This window comes from Lathamus discolor, chromosome 2 (genome assembly GCF_037157495.1).
Source record: "Lathamus discolor isolate bLatDis1 chromosome 2, bLatDis1.hap1, whole genome shotgun sequence".
Classification (NCBI taxonomy): domain Eukaryota; kingdom Metazoa; phylum Chordata; class Aves; order Psittaciformes; family Psittacidae; genus Lathamus; species Lathamus discolor.
Window position 1 is genome coordinate 33,981,702 of NC_088885.1, and position 17,739 is coordinate 33,999,440.

The 17,739-nt window shown below is 44.7% G+C and overlaps 1 protein-coding gene across 1 annotated transcript; it reads right to left on the reverse strand.

The window, feature by feature from the left end:
• Positions 1-2,140: 2,140 nt before the first annotated feature.
• ASB4 (ankyrin repeat and SOCS box containing 4) lies at positions 2,141-13,700 on the reverse strand. The gene is made up of 5 exons (XM_065669234.1): positions 13,487-13,700; positions 9,607-9,906; positions 6,476-6,966; positions 4,749-4,862; positions 2,141-2,329 (listed from the first exon to the last, which is right to left on the reverse strand). Exons 1-5 carry the CDS (start codon positions 13,698-13,700, stop codon positions 2,141-2,143), a joined length of 1,308 nt encoding a protein of 435 aa, XP_065525306.1.
• Between the last annotated feature and the right edge of the window lie 4,039 nt (positions 13,701-17,739).

Sequence of the window (17,739 nt, forward strand, 5' to 3'; positions counted from 1 at the left end):
CCAGATGCAGAATTTCACTTCCAGAAGCATCCAGCATAGGGATGTGTTCCAAATAAAATCAGCTACCTCCATCTGTCTCTTCTAGACTACCCAGCTCGCCTCATTGTCAGATTGTTCATAAAGCAACCCTTTCTTGCCTTTACCAGTTTGAACTTCATCTTCCTTGTACTTTACATAGGTACATCACCTAGGAAAGCAGTAGGTTTAGATAACCTAAGCTTTTTTTTGTTCTTCTGAATTCTCTGTTTTTCCTCAGTGCAGAATTCAGTGGATCCCATCGACCTGGAACTGCCTCAAGTGGATTTTTCTGTAGAAAACCAGCCCCAGATCCTGATCGTTCTCCCTGGTAACTACTGTAGTGTCTCTGATAGAGATATCTTTGCACTACTATAGAAATCCTTCATCAGTTTAGTAAACTAAAAGGACCTATATTAAAATTTCATTCATACAAAAAAGCATTTTCTTATGGTCTGTGTTGTCTTTGAAATTCTCCATTAGAACTGGAAACTGTTAAATAGCAATCTGCATTGCTGCCTAGCTAGACATAAACAGACCCATGCATTGGATTCTCTCCTAACACAGCGTACAAGCTTTGATTCATGAAAACTGAGATGAAAAGAAGGAGAAGTGATTTATAACACTAAATAATCTGCATATTTCTTCAAGTGCTGTTCCTGCCAGTTTGTAAGACACAAAGATACTGAGCAGCTTGGCTGCTCTTGTCCAGTTGGGAAGATCCTAAAGTGCTGTGGGCTCTCTTGGAAAGAGATAATATTAATAATGAGGAGGACTGACAGCTTCACAGCCAGAGATGCTATGAGAAGTCGGGAGTTACTGGCTCCCAATGGTGGCCATGGCTCACCTCCCTTTTAACAGAGCCCTGAATTGTCAGGGTCTAAAAAAAGTGGAACAGCCTAGAATGATTGTATCAGGCTAAAAAAGGGAAGAAGAATGGGGTTTATCTGTAGGTCAGATCACACACTTGCCTTTGATATGGGATACTTGGTGTGTGAACTGCCACTGCCCCGTATTTCATCCTCCTGGAATGGAGACAGTAGCTTGGTTGAGAGTAATGTTTTCCTACTGAGCAGGGAAACCAGCACTGGCAGGTCCAAAAGCCTCCAGGGCTGCAAATCAGGGGGACAGGCAGGTCTGTCACAGCACTGCCAACACATCTGCATCTTGTTAACACCTTCCAATTAAGCTGGTATTCCTCTCATCTGCACTAAGCTACCCAAAAATGAGGTGTATAGCCCATGTTAGCAGGCTAGGTTCCTTTTAAAGTCACTGAAGAGAAGGTCCATGTTCTTCCTAAATCCAATCCAACACCATCCTGAGGGATATATGGATGCTGTGCAGGTTGCAGGAGCAAGTCCATTCTACCTCTGTTTCTTGACACCACGATATGAATTTATCATCAGTCACAGTGAGAGCAGAAACAGAGACAGCATCTGCTAAAAGCTACCCAAGCATAAATATCAACATACAGAAATTTCAGTGCTGCAGATTTCAGTCCTATTCACATACTAAGATTGATAATGGAAAAAATTCTTACCATAAAAAAGGGTGTTATTATGACAAAGCTTTATAAGATACAGACAGGTGAAGTGAACAGCGAACTAACATTGAGTTGAGAGTCAATCCACAGGAAAATATGGAAATTACTGAAATCCTGTCTGTGGTCACGATTCAAAGCAGTTTGCCCATGTCTTTCTGGGAAAGCATTTCAATTACTCTAATAAATGCTCTATGTTTTGACAATACCCGTTCTAATTATGGTGAAGCAGTATCAAAGGTTGTGCAGATTGAATCTAATGCTATAGCAGGCAGTGGAATAAATACCAAAGCAAGCAGCAGCAACATTTAAGCCAGGATGAATAAAGCATGGAAGTATGTGTCCCTGTTTTTATTTGGAGCAGGGGCCTTCCCCAGCACAGCCAGCATCCTGCAGCTGTGATTCTTCAGTGGTGCGAAAGAGCAGCTCCAAGGAGAGCCAGTAAACCCCAGCCCAGCTTCAGGCTGGCCTGCAACTGTCAAAAGTGAAGGGTTGTCAAAAGTCAGGCTTGTGCCTGGATCTCCAGCACCCCACAGAGGCACATGGATCCAAGAAGGGAGATGCCAGTGCCCACTCTGCTGCAGCTCAGTAGATGATTCCTTCTGGTTCCAGCAGCAAGTATTTCTTCATGGACAGGGGGATGGAGAGCAAAGGAACGCTTCTGTGGCACCTTTCTGACAGTATTGCCCGAATAGCACATCTGCATAAATGCATGAGTGACCGTGGTGAATTGCTGCACACGGTGAACAGAGAATCATAGAAATCCTTGTGCCGCTGTAAAAGAACACAAGCTTGTTTTAGGGCAATAAAAGTGTTTTCCTTCCCTCCCTTTCCCCAGCACACATGCAGCCCTTGGCAGAACAAGATAAAAAGCACAACCATCCTGCTGCTTGGAGGCACATCAAGCACTAGGGACTTGGTTTAGCCAAAAGCCTGCACAAAATTCTGATGCTTGCCTCAAAGATTTAGTGTTAAGTTGAAGACCACAATGAAATCTTTAGGTTTGGTATGTCTTATATCCAATAGTTGGAGGTGGGGGTTCCTCTGGTGTTAGTCCTGACCTGAATGCTCAGGGTCAGTGCCTGTGGAGGAGTTAATCCTCTAAACCTCACTGTAGGCAGTAAGAAACTGTAATGCCAGCATTACTGATGAGTTCTCTAGGGCTGTGAATGGCAAAGTACCTTTGGTGTTACTCATTGCCCCAGCAGCCTTTTAGAGTAAGTAAAATTGCATTTCCACAAGGAGAAAAGTGCAGATGCTTGCAAATGATGTTGAAATGTGGCACAGCTACAGATTGGGCAAAGAAGAGATTCAAAACGGCCCTGCGGAGAAGGACTTGGGGGTGCTGGTCGATGAGAAAATGAACATGAGCCAGCTTCAGTGTGCGCTCGCAGCCCAGAAAGCCAACCGTATCCTGGGCTGCATCAAAAGGAGCGTGACCAGCAGGTCGAAGGAGGTGATCCTGCCCCTCTACTCTGCTCTTGTGAGACCTCACCTGGAGTATTGTGTGCAGTGCTGGTGTCCTCAACATAAAAAGGACATGGAACTGCTGGAACAAGTCCAGAGGAGGGCCACGAGGATGATCAGGGGACTGGAGCACCTCCCGTATGAAGAGAGGCTGAGAAAGTTGGGGCCGTTCAGCCTGGAGAAGAGAAGGCTGCGTGGAGACCTCATAGCAGCCTTCCAGTATCTGAAGGGGGCCTATAGGGATGCTGGGGAGGGACTCTTCATCAGGGACTGTAGTGACAGGACAAGGGGTAACGAGTTAAAACTTAAACAGGGGAAGTTTAGATTGGATATAAGGAGGAAATTCTTTCCTGTTAGGGTGGTGAGGCACTGGAATGGGTTGCCCAGGGTGGTTGTGAGTGCTCCATCCCTGGCAATGTTCAAGGCCAGGTTGGACGAAGCCTTGGGTGAGATGGTTTAGTGTGAGGTGTCCCTGCCCATGGCAGGGGGGTTGGAACTAGATGATCTTAAGGTCCTTTCCAACCCTAACTATTCTATTATTCTATGATTCTATGAAATGAAAGCAGCAAACAAGTAAATATGCGTGACTATGTGTGACTTGATCTTATTTTATAATATTGCTACTTGACAGATCTGGTCACACATATTGTCTGATGCACTTTATGAATGGACAAGTATGGATTTGTGCCAACAAAAAGTTTTCTTCAGTTTCATGTCAAATTCAGCAAATAGCTTTGACAAGTAAAATGAAAATCTCAACAAAGAAATAGAGCAACTGTGGACTTTTCCAAATAGGAATTTTCCAATATTTCTGGAATACTGGAAAAGACAAATTTGAAAAAGACAATTTGAAAAATTAGAATTTGAAATTTGAAAAAGACAAATTCTTCTTGTTGTTGTAATTAAGGTGAAAACAAGACATTTAACTTTCAATTTTGTGTTCCCCCAGAATGATTTCTTTTTATTTTATTTTTTATAAATCTGACCCCCCAAAGCCTCATAGTTCCTCAGGTGACATAAGTCTGCATTATAATATGGATGGAGTTCCCTAAACATCACTGGAAATGTATAGGAGATATTGGTTCTCATAAGTTCAGCACTAATTTGAAAATCTCGAAAAAGCCTGGTATTAATAAAAATGTAGGTTTAAGCTGGAATATTGGAACTATGAGGATTTCTGAATTAAAGGGATAATTATGTCGAAGTGTGAAGTTTGTCCCACAGTTTTGCCTTTTGACAACAAACATCTTTTCCTCTTTGATCTCTTATTTTTCATTTAAATTCTCTCTTGTACTTACAGCTAACCAGTCCTGCTTACAGAAACCCAAGCCATGCAACAGAACCTAAAGATACATGGTCATACCCATGTAACACGGTACTTTCACAGCATTTGCTGATTTAAATATATATAAATATACAGCTCAGAAGAAAGACCAGTGACAGCCAGAACCTTTGCACTTGTTGAGCGCAGGGACTGCTGAGCTCCTGCACTACTGCTGACAGGGGGTGTCCATAGGATAATGGTGCAATGAAAATTTCTCAAAAACACATCTTTTGTGAGTGAGTGATAACGCTTTTGTCAAGTGAGTGGTATTAAATGAGCAAGTCCTGAACCCTCTGAGGTGCTCTTCTATTTCAAAGGCATTCTCACTTTTCTGTGGTGGGATGTGGAGAATGCAAATAATGAGCTTGGATTTTACTTGGTTACAACTCCTCAAGAGCTTACCTCAAAGACATCATCAGGTATGGCTGCTTTCCACTTCGATGTTGATTTGATATGCTCATAGGTATTGACAACAACCTCCACAGCTCTGGGGTGGGAATGACAGGCTTGTAGCACCTATAGGAAGGATGAATAGAGACTGAGTACCACCAAGGAGCAGGGGCTAGCCTGGATACTTGGCACTGTGGAGTGGCATAGTGAGGGAGACACTGCCAAAGAATTACAAGCAGATAAGGTTGGAGATACAAAACACACAAGCCATGTCTACACTAAATGCAAGTACAGCAAGAAACCCTAGGCTAACCCTCAGTGAACCCCGGTTTAACATCATACAGAAGTACTGACTTAGGTCTCCAGAGCAGTATAGTTTTCTGACAGTGTGTGCTTCATTACTCAGATCTGGAGTTATCACTTGTTCATAGCTGGGTTGAGTGACTCAACACCAGACAAAGCCATGCACAAAGTCCTTGCTTCAGGTCATGCAGCCCAGGAACAGAAAAAATCCATCAAATGAATTAAAAATGCATGGCTACAGGAAAAATTTAAAAGAAGACTGGGAGATAACGCAGCTCAGAAGTAAGGCTTCCAAGCCACGAGGCTCTGAAACAACTGCTCTGCCCAGTAGCTTTAGCTCAGTAGGAAAAAAACACCAAGTCTATTGTCATTCATATTCAGGGAATATGTTTGCATTCACACCATACGATGCACAGTTTTGCCTGATGTGGTCGCCAGCCTTTCACAAGCAAAACTGCAGAACATCCCTCTGGGATAAATATCATCCTGCATATTTTACAGATGGGCAAATGATGGTTTGGAGGGGACACACACTCCATGCAACAGGAGAAAGGTGGTGGCAGGAAGAGGACACCCCAGACCTGGTTCTCAAACAAGCTCTAGGGGACTAAGCATTGCTCTGTTACAGATGGGGCAGCTCATACTGTACTTAAGAGGCCACAACCAGAACTCTGGTGTTTTGTTCAAGGGTTTCTTTTGCCCAGCTTGTTAAAACTATATATGCAGTGGAGGAGCTGAAAAATGTTGCTCAGGGCACTGGAAGATAGACAATAAGTCCTGACTATAGCAAGCTTGCTTAGTTATCTGATACCAGACTGTCAGCTACTTCTGTCAGTGCCTTGGGCTTTGCAGATGTTTAGAAGTGCTCTGGGAGGGATCCTGAAGTTTATTTTTTTTTTTAATCTTTTTCATCAACTGTGAGCCCAGGCCCAGCATTTCCCCTTAATTTCTGATATTTCCTAGGAATAAGCCAAAGCTTTGCTGAAATCCATTTAATATTAAATAGATTTGAATAGATTTTTAAAGGTCAGAAGTGACAAACTGAATCAACTGTTCTGATTTCCAGTCTTTGGTAGAGGCCATGAAATACAGTTAAGCCTGTGTGAAGCCAGGTTTGGCAAAGGCGTGTAGGTTTTCTGAAATGAGAAAGTGAATCAGCTCTGAAAAATTCAGGTTGAACCAGCATTTAGAGTTTGGGATGTCAGTTTGGTTAAGAATAAAAATGGGATCTGGGTCTGGTTTCTGGCATTTGCAACTATAATTTCACTTGAGTTAAATGACACCACTCTTACAACAGGTTGCCTCACAAGGTTTTGGCCATTCTGGGCCCCAGCAAATCCAGATAGCACCAAACCCTGAAGTTTGGATCTCTCATCACATTCCTGTTGAAGACATCACCTCTCTCCATATCCCTACTGTTCAAAGCCATCCTTAACCTTGTGGAATTGCAGAGGATATATCCTAGCTGCGCCATGGTTCAGTAGCAGCTGGTAGCAGATGTCAGGCTGGGCGGCTGGCCGCACAGATGTCACTTTTATGATATACTGTAGGGGTGCACAGCCGTTGACATCCATGATGTTTGCTTCTGCTCCTGCCTCCAGCAGCATATGCAGCAGGACATGATCACAGTTCCAGGCAGCTTTGTGGAGTGGTGATTTGAAATCCTCATCACGAGTGTTCACTTCAGCTTTATAGTCTAAGAGCATCCGACAGACTAGGTGATGGTCCGGGCTGTATATCTGATCCTTATAGTGAAGGGCCCAATAGGCGGCACAGGCCAGGGGAGTCTCCATGTAGGCATTGAGAGCATCAATTTGTGCTCCTTGTTCCATGTAAAAGGCCACAAGCTCTGGGACACCCAAACGTGCAACAATGTGTAGAGGAGTCTCCTCATCTTGGTTGTTTGTTTTTATGTTCACATTTGCTCCTGCCAAAGAAAGATGATGGGAAAAAGTTAAGGCAATGAAATCCTGGTTTAGCTGTCTCTGCTTGAGCCCTGCTACCCAAGGAGAAGGTGAGGGTGGGCAACTGGCAGGAAAGACACCCATGGAAATGCATATAGCTAGGGACATGGATTCTGCATTTTTTTATGTCTCCAGAAAAACCTTAAAAACTTCAGGTTCTTGGATCCAGCTTCAGATGCGAGAGCTTAGTCCAGAGCTGGCAGAAGACTTAATCTGAGCAGTCTATTTTGGAGCGTGAAGGTCCAAATCTCTGCATAAAATGCTTTTTTTCCTACGAATTAAGAGCTGAAGGGAAAAGGAGACCTTTACTCCTGCTCCAGAGCTCTGCTGTATACCATAAGCACGTTTCCTGACGCACCTCGGTAACTGCACACCTGCAAGAAAGGACATTTTATGGTAGACCCGTAGATGATGTAAAAACTCCATTGCCGAGATCCCCGTCTTTGGTCCGGCTGCTGTTTCCCAGCGGCTCGGAGGGGGCACTGGTGGGACCGCGGTGCCTGCGTCGAGAGGCTGCCGCAGCTGAGCCAACAGCACCATCTGCTGAGCACTGCGGCGGGGCACGGCCGCGGCCGTCGCTTCCCCGCTGCCCGCCGCTGCCAGCTGCACGCCGCTGGCCTTAAGAAACGCCAATAACTGCAGGAATAATCATAGAATCACCGAACGGTTTGGGTTGGAAGGGACCTCAAGGCTCATACAGTTCCAACCCCTGTGCCACAGGCAGGACACCTTCTACTAGGCCAGGTTGCTCAAAGCCCTGTCCAACCTGGCCTTGAACACCGCCAGGAGTGGGGAGCCCTGTGACACTGAACAGGTCTTTTTAGGAAAGAAGAAAAGCTGGCGAGAGCCCACTCCCCAGAGCAAAGCAGGACCATTGGCAGTGTACAGCAGCTGTGGGCCAGAAGGCTAGAGGGGTTGAGGGTGACGTGGTGAACAAGGGCTCCTTCAACCTGGAGCCCTGGCAAACCATCAGCAACGTACTCATACAAGATCAAATGCTCACTGTATGGCCAGCCCTCTTCTCTCCGGGCTGATGGAAGCCTTCACATACCCAAACTTACACGAAGGACTGGGAGGAAGGAGGAGTCAGAAATTACATTTGTGATGGAATTACTAATGATGTTAAACCATGTTGAGTGTTAAGTTGTGTTAATTGTCCATGAGAGTATTGGCAATCTAAGTTTAGAGATGGTAGACGAACATGGGATCAGTATTGTTTGGCTGGTGAGTTGCCCAGACCAGAAGTGGTTAAACTGCATTACCTGAATTGACCCAGTATGACACCACAGAGTGGACATAGCAGGCTGGGACATGTGTCTTGGAGACTTCGTTGCAGGAACATTGAACAAGCCCCTGCTTTGGCTGTTGGGTGGTGCTGCCATGTGAATGTGCACCCTGTCACATGGTGCTCCAGACCTATCCCATTTTGTTTGAAGTCTCCATAGGTGGCTCTTATGGAAATTCAAGTTTACTGAGTGCTTTGGGACGAAGGGTGGCTTGTAAAGTGTTATTATTCTATTGTTGACGGGTGGGTGGAGAAAGCCTACAGAATACATCCTTTAATTTGCATTCATCATATGCTACAGTTTATAAGAGTACATTTGACTTTTAGGCTTTTCCATGGTAGAAAACTCAACTCCTGCTGTCAGGACTGTTTGCTTTGGGCATGATACAACTGGCAGCATTTATTTTCCTTTCTATCAAAAAATAAAAGTATGTAACTTTCCAGCAGAAGAAAAGTGATGTGGTTATTCATTTGGGACTGCAGATTGCCTTGCCCACAAGCATACTTTGGGGCTCTGCATCTCAGGAAAAGCCTTGAATAACAACATACGTAGCAAAAACCCCAAAACAAAACCATTTGTATTTGCCATGGCACAGTGTGACGAATAGGGAAATCTCTCTTTTCGTAACTCAAGACTTGAACTGCCTGACCTTGCTGTACCTTTTATGAATGTCTTTTACTGTGTCCTGAGTCAGCATCCTTGCGTTAAGGAAATAGTGTGAGACACCAATATGTTTATCAAGGAATTACATGTATTCATAGTTCCATTTGTTATGGATGACCAGCAGTGCAATGTGGCTACTGACACATGAAAAGACAGTATGAAAAATGCATCCAGTTTTTCAAGGCCAGGTCTCAAAAAAACAAGTGTTTGGAATAATTTTACTGAGATCAAGGAAATTTGAACAAGAAAGAAGAGAGGGGCACACTTTTGTGTGAAAACATCTTAGTAGTTTTCACTGAGATGAAGAAGACAGGAATAAAACAGAGGAATAGAAACTCCCTGTTTCAGAGGAACTCTTCTGTTGAGGGACTGACCAGGCAGTGGGCTGGAGGCACTGAAATGGGAAATTGATCCTGGACTAAGGGCCGGTGGCCAGGGAGAGGGAAGGAGAAATGGGGTTAGGAAGTAGAATGGGAGAAACTTCCTCTGATCAAAGAGATGGAGAAAAGGAGTCTAAGATGAAGACATGAGTCAGCTGTAGATGGAAGGGATAACTACACATGTCCTTTGACAAATTGGCTCCTAAGAGAAACCACACATCGTGCCCACCATCTCTGGCCATGCCACAGGAGATGCTCCAGAGCTTTACCTTACCTCTCAAAATGAGCTGCTGGGCACAAGGCATGGATATTCGTGTCGTACAGAAGTGCAAGGGTGCCAGTCCACTCATTGAAAAGCAGTTCAGCTTAGCTCCATGGTTGCAAAGGATCTTGAGACACTCAATATTTGCCATTTCGCATGCTATGTGGATTGCAGCTTTTCCATTAGGCCGGCAGTTGATTGTAGCTTTGTGATTGAGGAGGACCAAAAGACTCTCCGGGTGTCCATACATGACAGCTAGATGAAGTCCAGTTGCCCAAGATATTTTCAGTTTGTAGCTAGGCAGCCAGTACCCTGTACAAAGCAAAAATGTGTTACCATCCTTGGCACAGACTTGACTTTGGGCTATCCACCTACTGAGAAGAATTCAGGAGGAAGAGTTGGAGTTTTGCTTTAATTTACTGTAATTTCACCAGCTACAGCATAGTGCACACAAAGTTCTCTCAAGCAAAACTTTGTTTTCATCAAGCACTTTAACTACGTGTGCCAAATAGCCTGCCTTTGGGGGAGTAATTCTCATCTAGATGTACTCTGAAGGCAACTTTTGTTTTTCTTGTGGCCTCGGTAAACTGAAAAGATTCAAAAAAGATGCTTAGAGTATTTGAAATGCCACCAGCTAAAAAATATGCAGGAAATGGGACCTTCAGCATGCCAAAAGCTGAACAAAGATGGCATTGGAATAAGAAGGCATCATTTACTTAGGCCAGTGACTCAGCATATAGATCATCCTATGGTTTCTGCGTGGGAGACAGATAGCAGGATCTTGCATGTTAGGAGCTGGATTCAGACCTCCAGTGATGTATTGCACACAGATGACCCCGGCAATGTGGCTGCAGCTGTATCACAGACCTCCTGCCAACTACTGCCCCTGAGGAGCATGAAGTGAGGAATTTGGATGCTGATTTAAATTAGGTTGAAGAGCCAAATAGAAGCAGTGACACTTTAGCATAAAACTTGGCTCCAAAATATTTGGATTTTTCTCAAAAAATGTCACAATTATCTTTTTCTTTTTACTTATAAACAGGTGTAAAACCAAATAACACATGTATTTGTTCCCAAAATAGGACTACATGCTTAATGATTTCATAGAGACAGTCTCAGAAGTGATTACTATAATAATTTGTTAAAAAAAACCCCACCAAAACCACAATAATAATGTGCAGAAGGGCAGGAGAAATCTAAAAGTTCTTTCCTCTCTCTTTTTAATTATTTTTTTTCTTAGATACAGCAGCTGCATCTTAGCTAGAATGTGCCTATAAAATTTTCTGGGTTTGATTTGTCTATTTCTCCTTGGAAATGTGCCTGGTTGAATACTGCTACCATGTAAAAGACAGAAAAAAACACTAAAGATGTATAATGAGCTCACATTAATTCATACCCTCATTTTTGAATCTCTAGTTCTATTTAGTTTTTCAACCTTAATGTCATATACATACAGTTTTTACAGTGTGCATGTGTGTTTTATTGGACAGAAGATGGAGAGGAAGGAAAAAGGTAGGTCAAAACAAAGTGCTGGTGGCAGGGAGAAACTTGGGTTAAAGGTTTTCTTCCCTCCTAGTTAAATTGCAGGTATATTTTGAGGTAGATGCCAGTAATGCAGTTCTTGTATGCCTCTGAAAAATGCTGTATTTCCACTGAAAGGTTGCAGATACAACAGCAGCTGTACATCCTGCTCTGCATGGCTGCAATGACTTGTTCCTGGTCAATATAAGCATTTATTGCTGCCAGTGTGTGAGATGTCAGGGGTGAGAAACTGTCTACAGACCATGGCATCCACTCTAGGACTGAATTTTGGGGACTACCAAACCCAGTCCCCAAGGAACACATGCTTTGAATAGCAACAGCAGGCAGTCCTGGGGCACCTGAGTGCCCAGGAAGGGTGACGGCCTCCTCTGCAGCCACTCAACCCCCTCTCAACCCACTGACTATGCAGCTTACACTGCATGCAGCTCCAGTAAGACAGCCTTTTCGTCATATGCCCCCAAACTGGGCACAAAGTACGTGGACTACGTCCCAGAATCTATGCACATAACAGAACAAGTTTCTTGAACCACCTCTCTATCTGAATTCACATGTAGTAGTCCCCCTTGTTACTGGCAAGCTGTGGACCATTGCTGGCATATCCCTCAGAGAGCTGGGCCTCAGATTTATGGCCAGATGTTAGCCATAACACCAGGAGAGTGGTCCTTGTGAGCCAAGGTATCACCTTATATAGCCACAATATTCCTGCCAGAGACCACCATTTATTTCCTTTGCCTGTGCTGGTGCAGGTGAGCTGTGATCTGACATGCTGAGGGAGCATCTCCTGTGTCCTCTGCCCAAACCTGCAGACATCTCTGAGCCTAGAGGGACAGAGACCAGGCACTGAACAGGAAGCAGACATGGGCTCCGAGGGAGGGCTCATTCAGCTTGCCTGTTTCTTTGGTTAGAAACACAAAGAAGCTATGGTGCATGATGCACGCAAGATCAGTGTCCTTGGGAGCTCCCAGACTTTTCGGAAGACAGGAAGCAAAGCCACTCTGTCACCCACAGCATCTCTCGTCCATGTCATTGCTTAAGGGCTATGGCAAAGCTCTGGCTCTCTGAAAGGTGAGAAGGTGGAGTTAATTTTTCTCCCCATTTCCTCCTCAAGGAAATTCCCTTCTCATGTCACACTTATCTAATGTGATCCAAACTTGTCTAGGATTCAGAATAAAAACTTGCACAAGACTTGATACAGTGCCTCCTGCCCTTTCAGACAAAGTGAATATACTGCTGTGTTTTAGGCATAAGGTGCATTTACGTCTCTACTTTTTGGAGAAAGGAGAGGAGACACTTCTCCAAAAGAGACAGGTTAATGATTACAGTCAAACAATTTACAGTTTAAAACTTATGCATTCATCCTGTAGTCTCAAACCACAAAGAGAATGCATCTCAGCCTGCTGAGGACAGAAGAAAAGGTCTTTTAAGATATATTCATCACTGTGCGGCTTAGTTCAGACAGTCCCCAAGGGAAGTACATTGTGACTGCATCATCTTCATCCTAATGAAATCAAATGAATGAGAGCCATTATTAAGTTAGAGGTAAACACAGAAAAGGAGAAGAGGTGGAATACTGTCCGTCCTTTATGCCACAGAAAAGGAAGTGCATTTGCTGTGCTGCTGGCACTGGGGGTATTTATCTTCACATATGATTAACTTCTGGCAGAGTCTGATCTTTACGGTATTCTACTATGCTAGTTAAGTTGTAAGTTTTTGGAACTCAACCAGTGTCTGGCTGAGAACTGGTTTGGGGTTTCTACACTCCAAAACAGATGTCTTTCCTGGTTGAGTTTTTCCAGATTATTTTTCTGCTTTGATAAATTGGTACATCCTCATTTACATCCTCAAAATAAATCTCCCATCCAGCAATATCCAAGGTCCACAGGGTTTCATTCCCTCTCCTGAGCTAGGGAGAACTCACTGTACTACTACTGTAAATTGAAAATGGAAGACATTGAATTTTTATATTTCTAAATCATCTGTATATGTGACCGGCTACAGGGAAGAAATGAATATACCACGCCTGGCCCGCATGTGTCTATTCTGGGATTTGCAACTGAGTTCTCTCTGAAGAAACAGCAAAAGACTCCTCTTTCTGGACTCCCCTGGAGCTGCAGCAGCTGCCTCAGCGGCACAGAGGCTCAGGCTGCTCTCTGGCCTGCCCTCCACCACGCCTGGTGGGTACAGCTGATAAGCTCCCCTGCTGCAGTGACTGCAGCTGTATGAACCTACTGAGACATTACTGCCTGTGAATCAGCTCACTCTGCAGCTTCAGGAGAGAGAAAAGGCCACAGTTTCTTAAAAATCACTCAAACCCACCTACTTCCTGGCTGGTGGATGCTGCCTCATTTACCTTGTTTGTAGGATGCCAGAATCAGGTTTTCATCTTCCACTTCAAACACTGTGTCCACGTCTATTTTCTTTTGGCTCAAGAGCTCTTCCAGTGTTTCAAAGTCATTGCACTTCAGAGCTTCGAGAAAAGCCTTTTTCACCAACTTTGCAGCTGCAGATCGAGTAACTCTCCTCTCCATATTCTCTTCCTCCTTGTATGTCTCCTCCAGCTCCATTTCCAAACGTATTTGTGCTGTGAAGAGCGATACACTGAGGTCCCTATAGCACAGTTGCATGCTGAAGTTCCCAAAGACTTGAAGGTAATTTTATCACTTAGTCATGCTGATCTGCTTGTTCTATTTATATGAGGAGCAAAATGCCACTCTTAGATATCACCACACTCTTTTTATGAAAGCGAGGACAGGCACACTGGCAATAACACCACAATAAGAGTTATTTCCATGGACTTTATACACATTAAGCCTCATTAAGCACATGGTTACCCTCTGCTCGTGCCATACACTTACATTAAAAGGCATTAGCCCTGGGTGCTGTTTCTCAGCTGGAGAAGGACTCACAGTTCCTTTCATAGTTACCATTGCTGATTTATTGACTGCAATGGAATGTGATGCTCTGCCTGCAGATGCCTTAACTAGTGCGTTTCAGAAAAAAGAAACTAAAAATCCCCCAGGCACATTTTCTATGGGAGGTACCCCACCCTTCCCCAGGACACCATTCCACATGCTAGCCCTGGTTTAATTCCTCCAGCCATCAGGTAGGGCTCCACAGGAGCCCCCGCACAGGTCTCACAGGTACCCTGATCTGTAAAGCCCCAAGGGAGCATCATGTTGATTTAGCCTTGTCGCCTTAATACCCTGAGCAGCAGGATTTCCTTAATTTGCTCAGGGGTTGCAAGCAGTGCTCCTAGGAAGAAGTGCTGGGAGGAGGGGGGTGCACAGCTGTACAGCCATTTTGCGGTGGAGGATCTCACACACCACGGGGGGCTTACATATGAAGTAACTTAGGTGCAAGCACAGGAGGCTGCATGGGTCCATAGGGTCTTCTCCTTTCTCTGCCCACCCTTCATCTAAACTGAGATCTTCTCTCTCATAACTGCATCACCCACTGAACACTTCCCCCTCCCTCCCTTTCCTTGCTGTCTTCGCCAGCCCTGTCCTGCGTTGACAGTAGTCTATCAAGATGCAAGTCCACACATGGCTAGCATGAGCTTCTGTCATGTGTCACGTACAAGTGGTTCACACCTGCACCCACCTGAGCTGCTGGATGAGACAGTAGCTAGAAGGAGACTATCGACCCTTCATTTTAATGACCCAATGTCGTGATTTAAGCCCAGCCGTCAACCCAGAAACCACGCAGCCACTCGCTCACTCCCCCTCTTCCTCCTGCCGCTCCCAGAGGGATGAGGAGGAGAATCGAAAGAATGTAACTCCCACGGGTTGAGATAAGAACAGCCCAGTAACTAAGGTATAACACAAATCACTGCTGCTGCCACCAGTAGTAATAATTATAAGGGAAATAACAAGGGAAGAGAATACAACCGCTCACCACCTGCCGACTGATACCCAGCCCGACCAGTGCAGTGATCTAACGCTTCCAGGTAACTGCCCCCAGTTTATATAGTGGGCATGACGTGCTGTGGTATGGAATACCCCTTTGACTAGTTTGGGTCAGGTGCCCTGTCTCTGCTTCTTCCCAGCTTCCCCTCCTCCCTGGCAGAGCATGAGACTGAGAAAGTCCTTGGTCAGAGTAAACATTACTGAGCAGCAACTAAAAACATCGGTGTTATCAGTGCTGTTCCCAGGCTGAAAGTCAAAAACACAGCACTGCACCAGCTACTAAGAAGGAGAAAAATGACTGCTACTGCTGAACCCAGGACACCCAACAAAGCAGATGCCACCACAGCCATTATTTATATTCATATTTATCCTTCCTGGGAGTTTGGCTGCCAAGTGGGCTCATGGGAAAGAGTGAGCCAGGTGATACTGGAAGTCAGAGTAAACTGTGTGTTCATAGGGCTAGGCGTCTCAGGCAGCCCCATGAGGTGGGTCCCCTGCCCATGGAAATGCACACCAGCTCTCTCCTAGAACCAGTGTTCAGCAAATGTGACTCCACCACATGCTTTTTAAAAAAGTGCTAATGCTAGTCTGGCATGAGCACGAGGGACAAGATTTGAACTGCAGATCTTACAGGCTTCTTGTTACCCACACCTTTTTCTTAAACCACTATATTCCTGAAAAGTCATGGATGCCGAAAGCACTGATATGTGGCTGCAATCAATTGTTCACCTCAGGTACACTTTTTGATTTGAAATGGACTAGCTTTTCGTGTATCATCTTTATAAAGAGTATTAGATGACACAGGGACATTCAATCTAGCTGAAAGGATTGTGCCAGCACATCTCATGCTGGTCTTCTGCTTGAAGGCTGAAATGCACAAGCATGTTGCTGTTAACAGATTACTGTACATCTGCTGATCCATTCCACTTGCTCTTGGTTGACAAGGAAGGTGAAGTAATTGGTGATGGCTTGGCCCTCAGTGGAAGAGAAAGCTGATTAAAATTACCTTACATCCATCATGTTCCAAAAGCATGCACAGGAACAGCACCTCAGACCAAATGAAGCACTACGATTTGCTCACCTTTAGCAGTTTGCATGGCTCTGGTCTGACTCACTGCATTATTTTTTTAACTTTAATGAGCTTAAAAGAGAAAAAAGAAACCTTTATAGTTAGTGTTTCCCTGTAAGCTTAATTTGCATCTAATCTTGAAAAACATACTCACATGATTTCAGTACACCAATGATTTCAGTACAATATACAAGCATGAGGTTTTATGTTTTACATTGGCAAACAATCTCAAAAAGTTAGATTGACTTTTTAAAGCCTGTCTAAATGCCTATTAATTTTCCCCACTTACAGTCAAAATATATTTAAGAATACATAAATACTGCAAGTCATTGGTGGGGCAAAGGGACCAGTTTTTACTACATATCTATATTTTTGCTGTGCGATTTCGTGCAGACTTCTCCCCCGCTATACCACAAGGTGGCAGTTTGATTTTGAAAGTTAAAACTGATGTCATCCAAGCCCCGAGGCTGCCAAATTCTGAACATCTCATTGTGAAACAATAGCTCATCCCTTGTTTAATATAAACAACAGTACTAGTCTTTATATTTACAGGTTAGGCTTGAGGCCACTGTGATGGGCAGTGTGCACTCACACACTGTATCCACTAAGAAAACCTGGTTAGCACATTTAGAATCAATTGCCTGAATTACACAGCTAATGCAAACACACAGCTTTCCTGGGGAGACAATTCCTGCCCCATGCTTTCCTTCTGCTCCCCACAGTGCCATACAACACTCTCCTGTGCACAGGGCAAGACACAGGCACACAAACACCTGCACTTCATGAGGACAGGACACAGGCACACAAAAACCTGCACTTCATGAGGACAGGATGGATCTGCCCCTGGCAAGTGGTTACAGCAGGTGAGAACCAGGTGTGAAGGGGCACAACAAGCAAGAGAAGAGCAGACAACACTCTTGGGGTGCACACTGCTTTCCAACTCAGGCGATGGGACTGTCATCAGCGGCTTTCAGATGAGTTGCTGAGGAACCTCTCCATCAGGGTTATCACAGGCTTTTTCCAAAGCCCACTGAAGTCAAAGGAAGTATTTGCACTTATTTCAGTGGGCCGTGCTCCTCTCCTGAGGAGCCAGGGTCCCTCCATTAGCACCTGCTGATACTCAGCAACAGTCTCTTGGCAGCTATGTAACTCACAGCAGTGCTGGGAGCCCAGTTTTTGAGGTGAAAACCAACATCCTGAACTCTATCCTGGGCTTAGGCAGAAAGCCAGCAAAAGGAGAAATGCTCCAAAAGAATGGTGGTGATGCAACTGGAGCAGTGGGGTTGTTCTGAGTTGCAGTGCAGAAAAGCCTACCCGCCTCCTGCCAAGCAGCCACTTCTGCAGCAACCTGTCCCAATGGACTTCAGCCACCGGTAGGGGTGAGTACAGAAAGCAGTACCTGCAGCATTGTCAGGGTTGTTACAAAGGTTCTCCCGTGCAATTAACAGAGGGGACCTTGAAATACTGCCTGCAACCTCCAGCTTGCCTTGCAGCAGTCATCAGCACATCCGGCTAATGAGGTTTCAACTCTTCCTTCTCACAGCAGGTCACTGGCTGAAATGATGTGGAGAAATGAAGCCACTAACTGGATCACTTAAGCAACAGTCACACAGCCCCTGTGATATAAGG

Excerpts from the sequence above, each read along its gene's own strand:
- ASB4 (XM_065669234.1), bottom strand. The coding sequence starts at position 13,700 with ATGGAGCTGGAGGAGACATACAAGGAGGAAGAGAATATGGAGAGGAGA. Across the intron at positions 9,907-13,486 it reads TCTGGCATCCTACAAACAAG|GGTACTGGCTGCCTAGCTAC; the intron begins GTAAATGAGGCA and ends TGCTTTGTACAG. Across the intron at positions 4,863-6,475 it reads ATCCTCTGCAATTCCACAAG|GTGCTACAAGCCTGTCATTC; the intron begins GTTAAGGATGGC and ends TCCTTCCTATAG.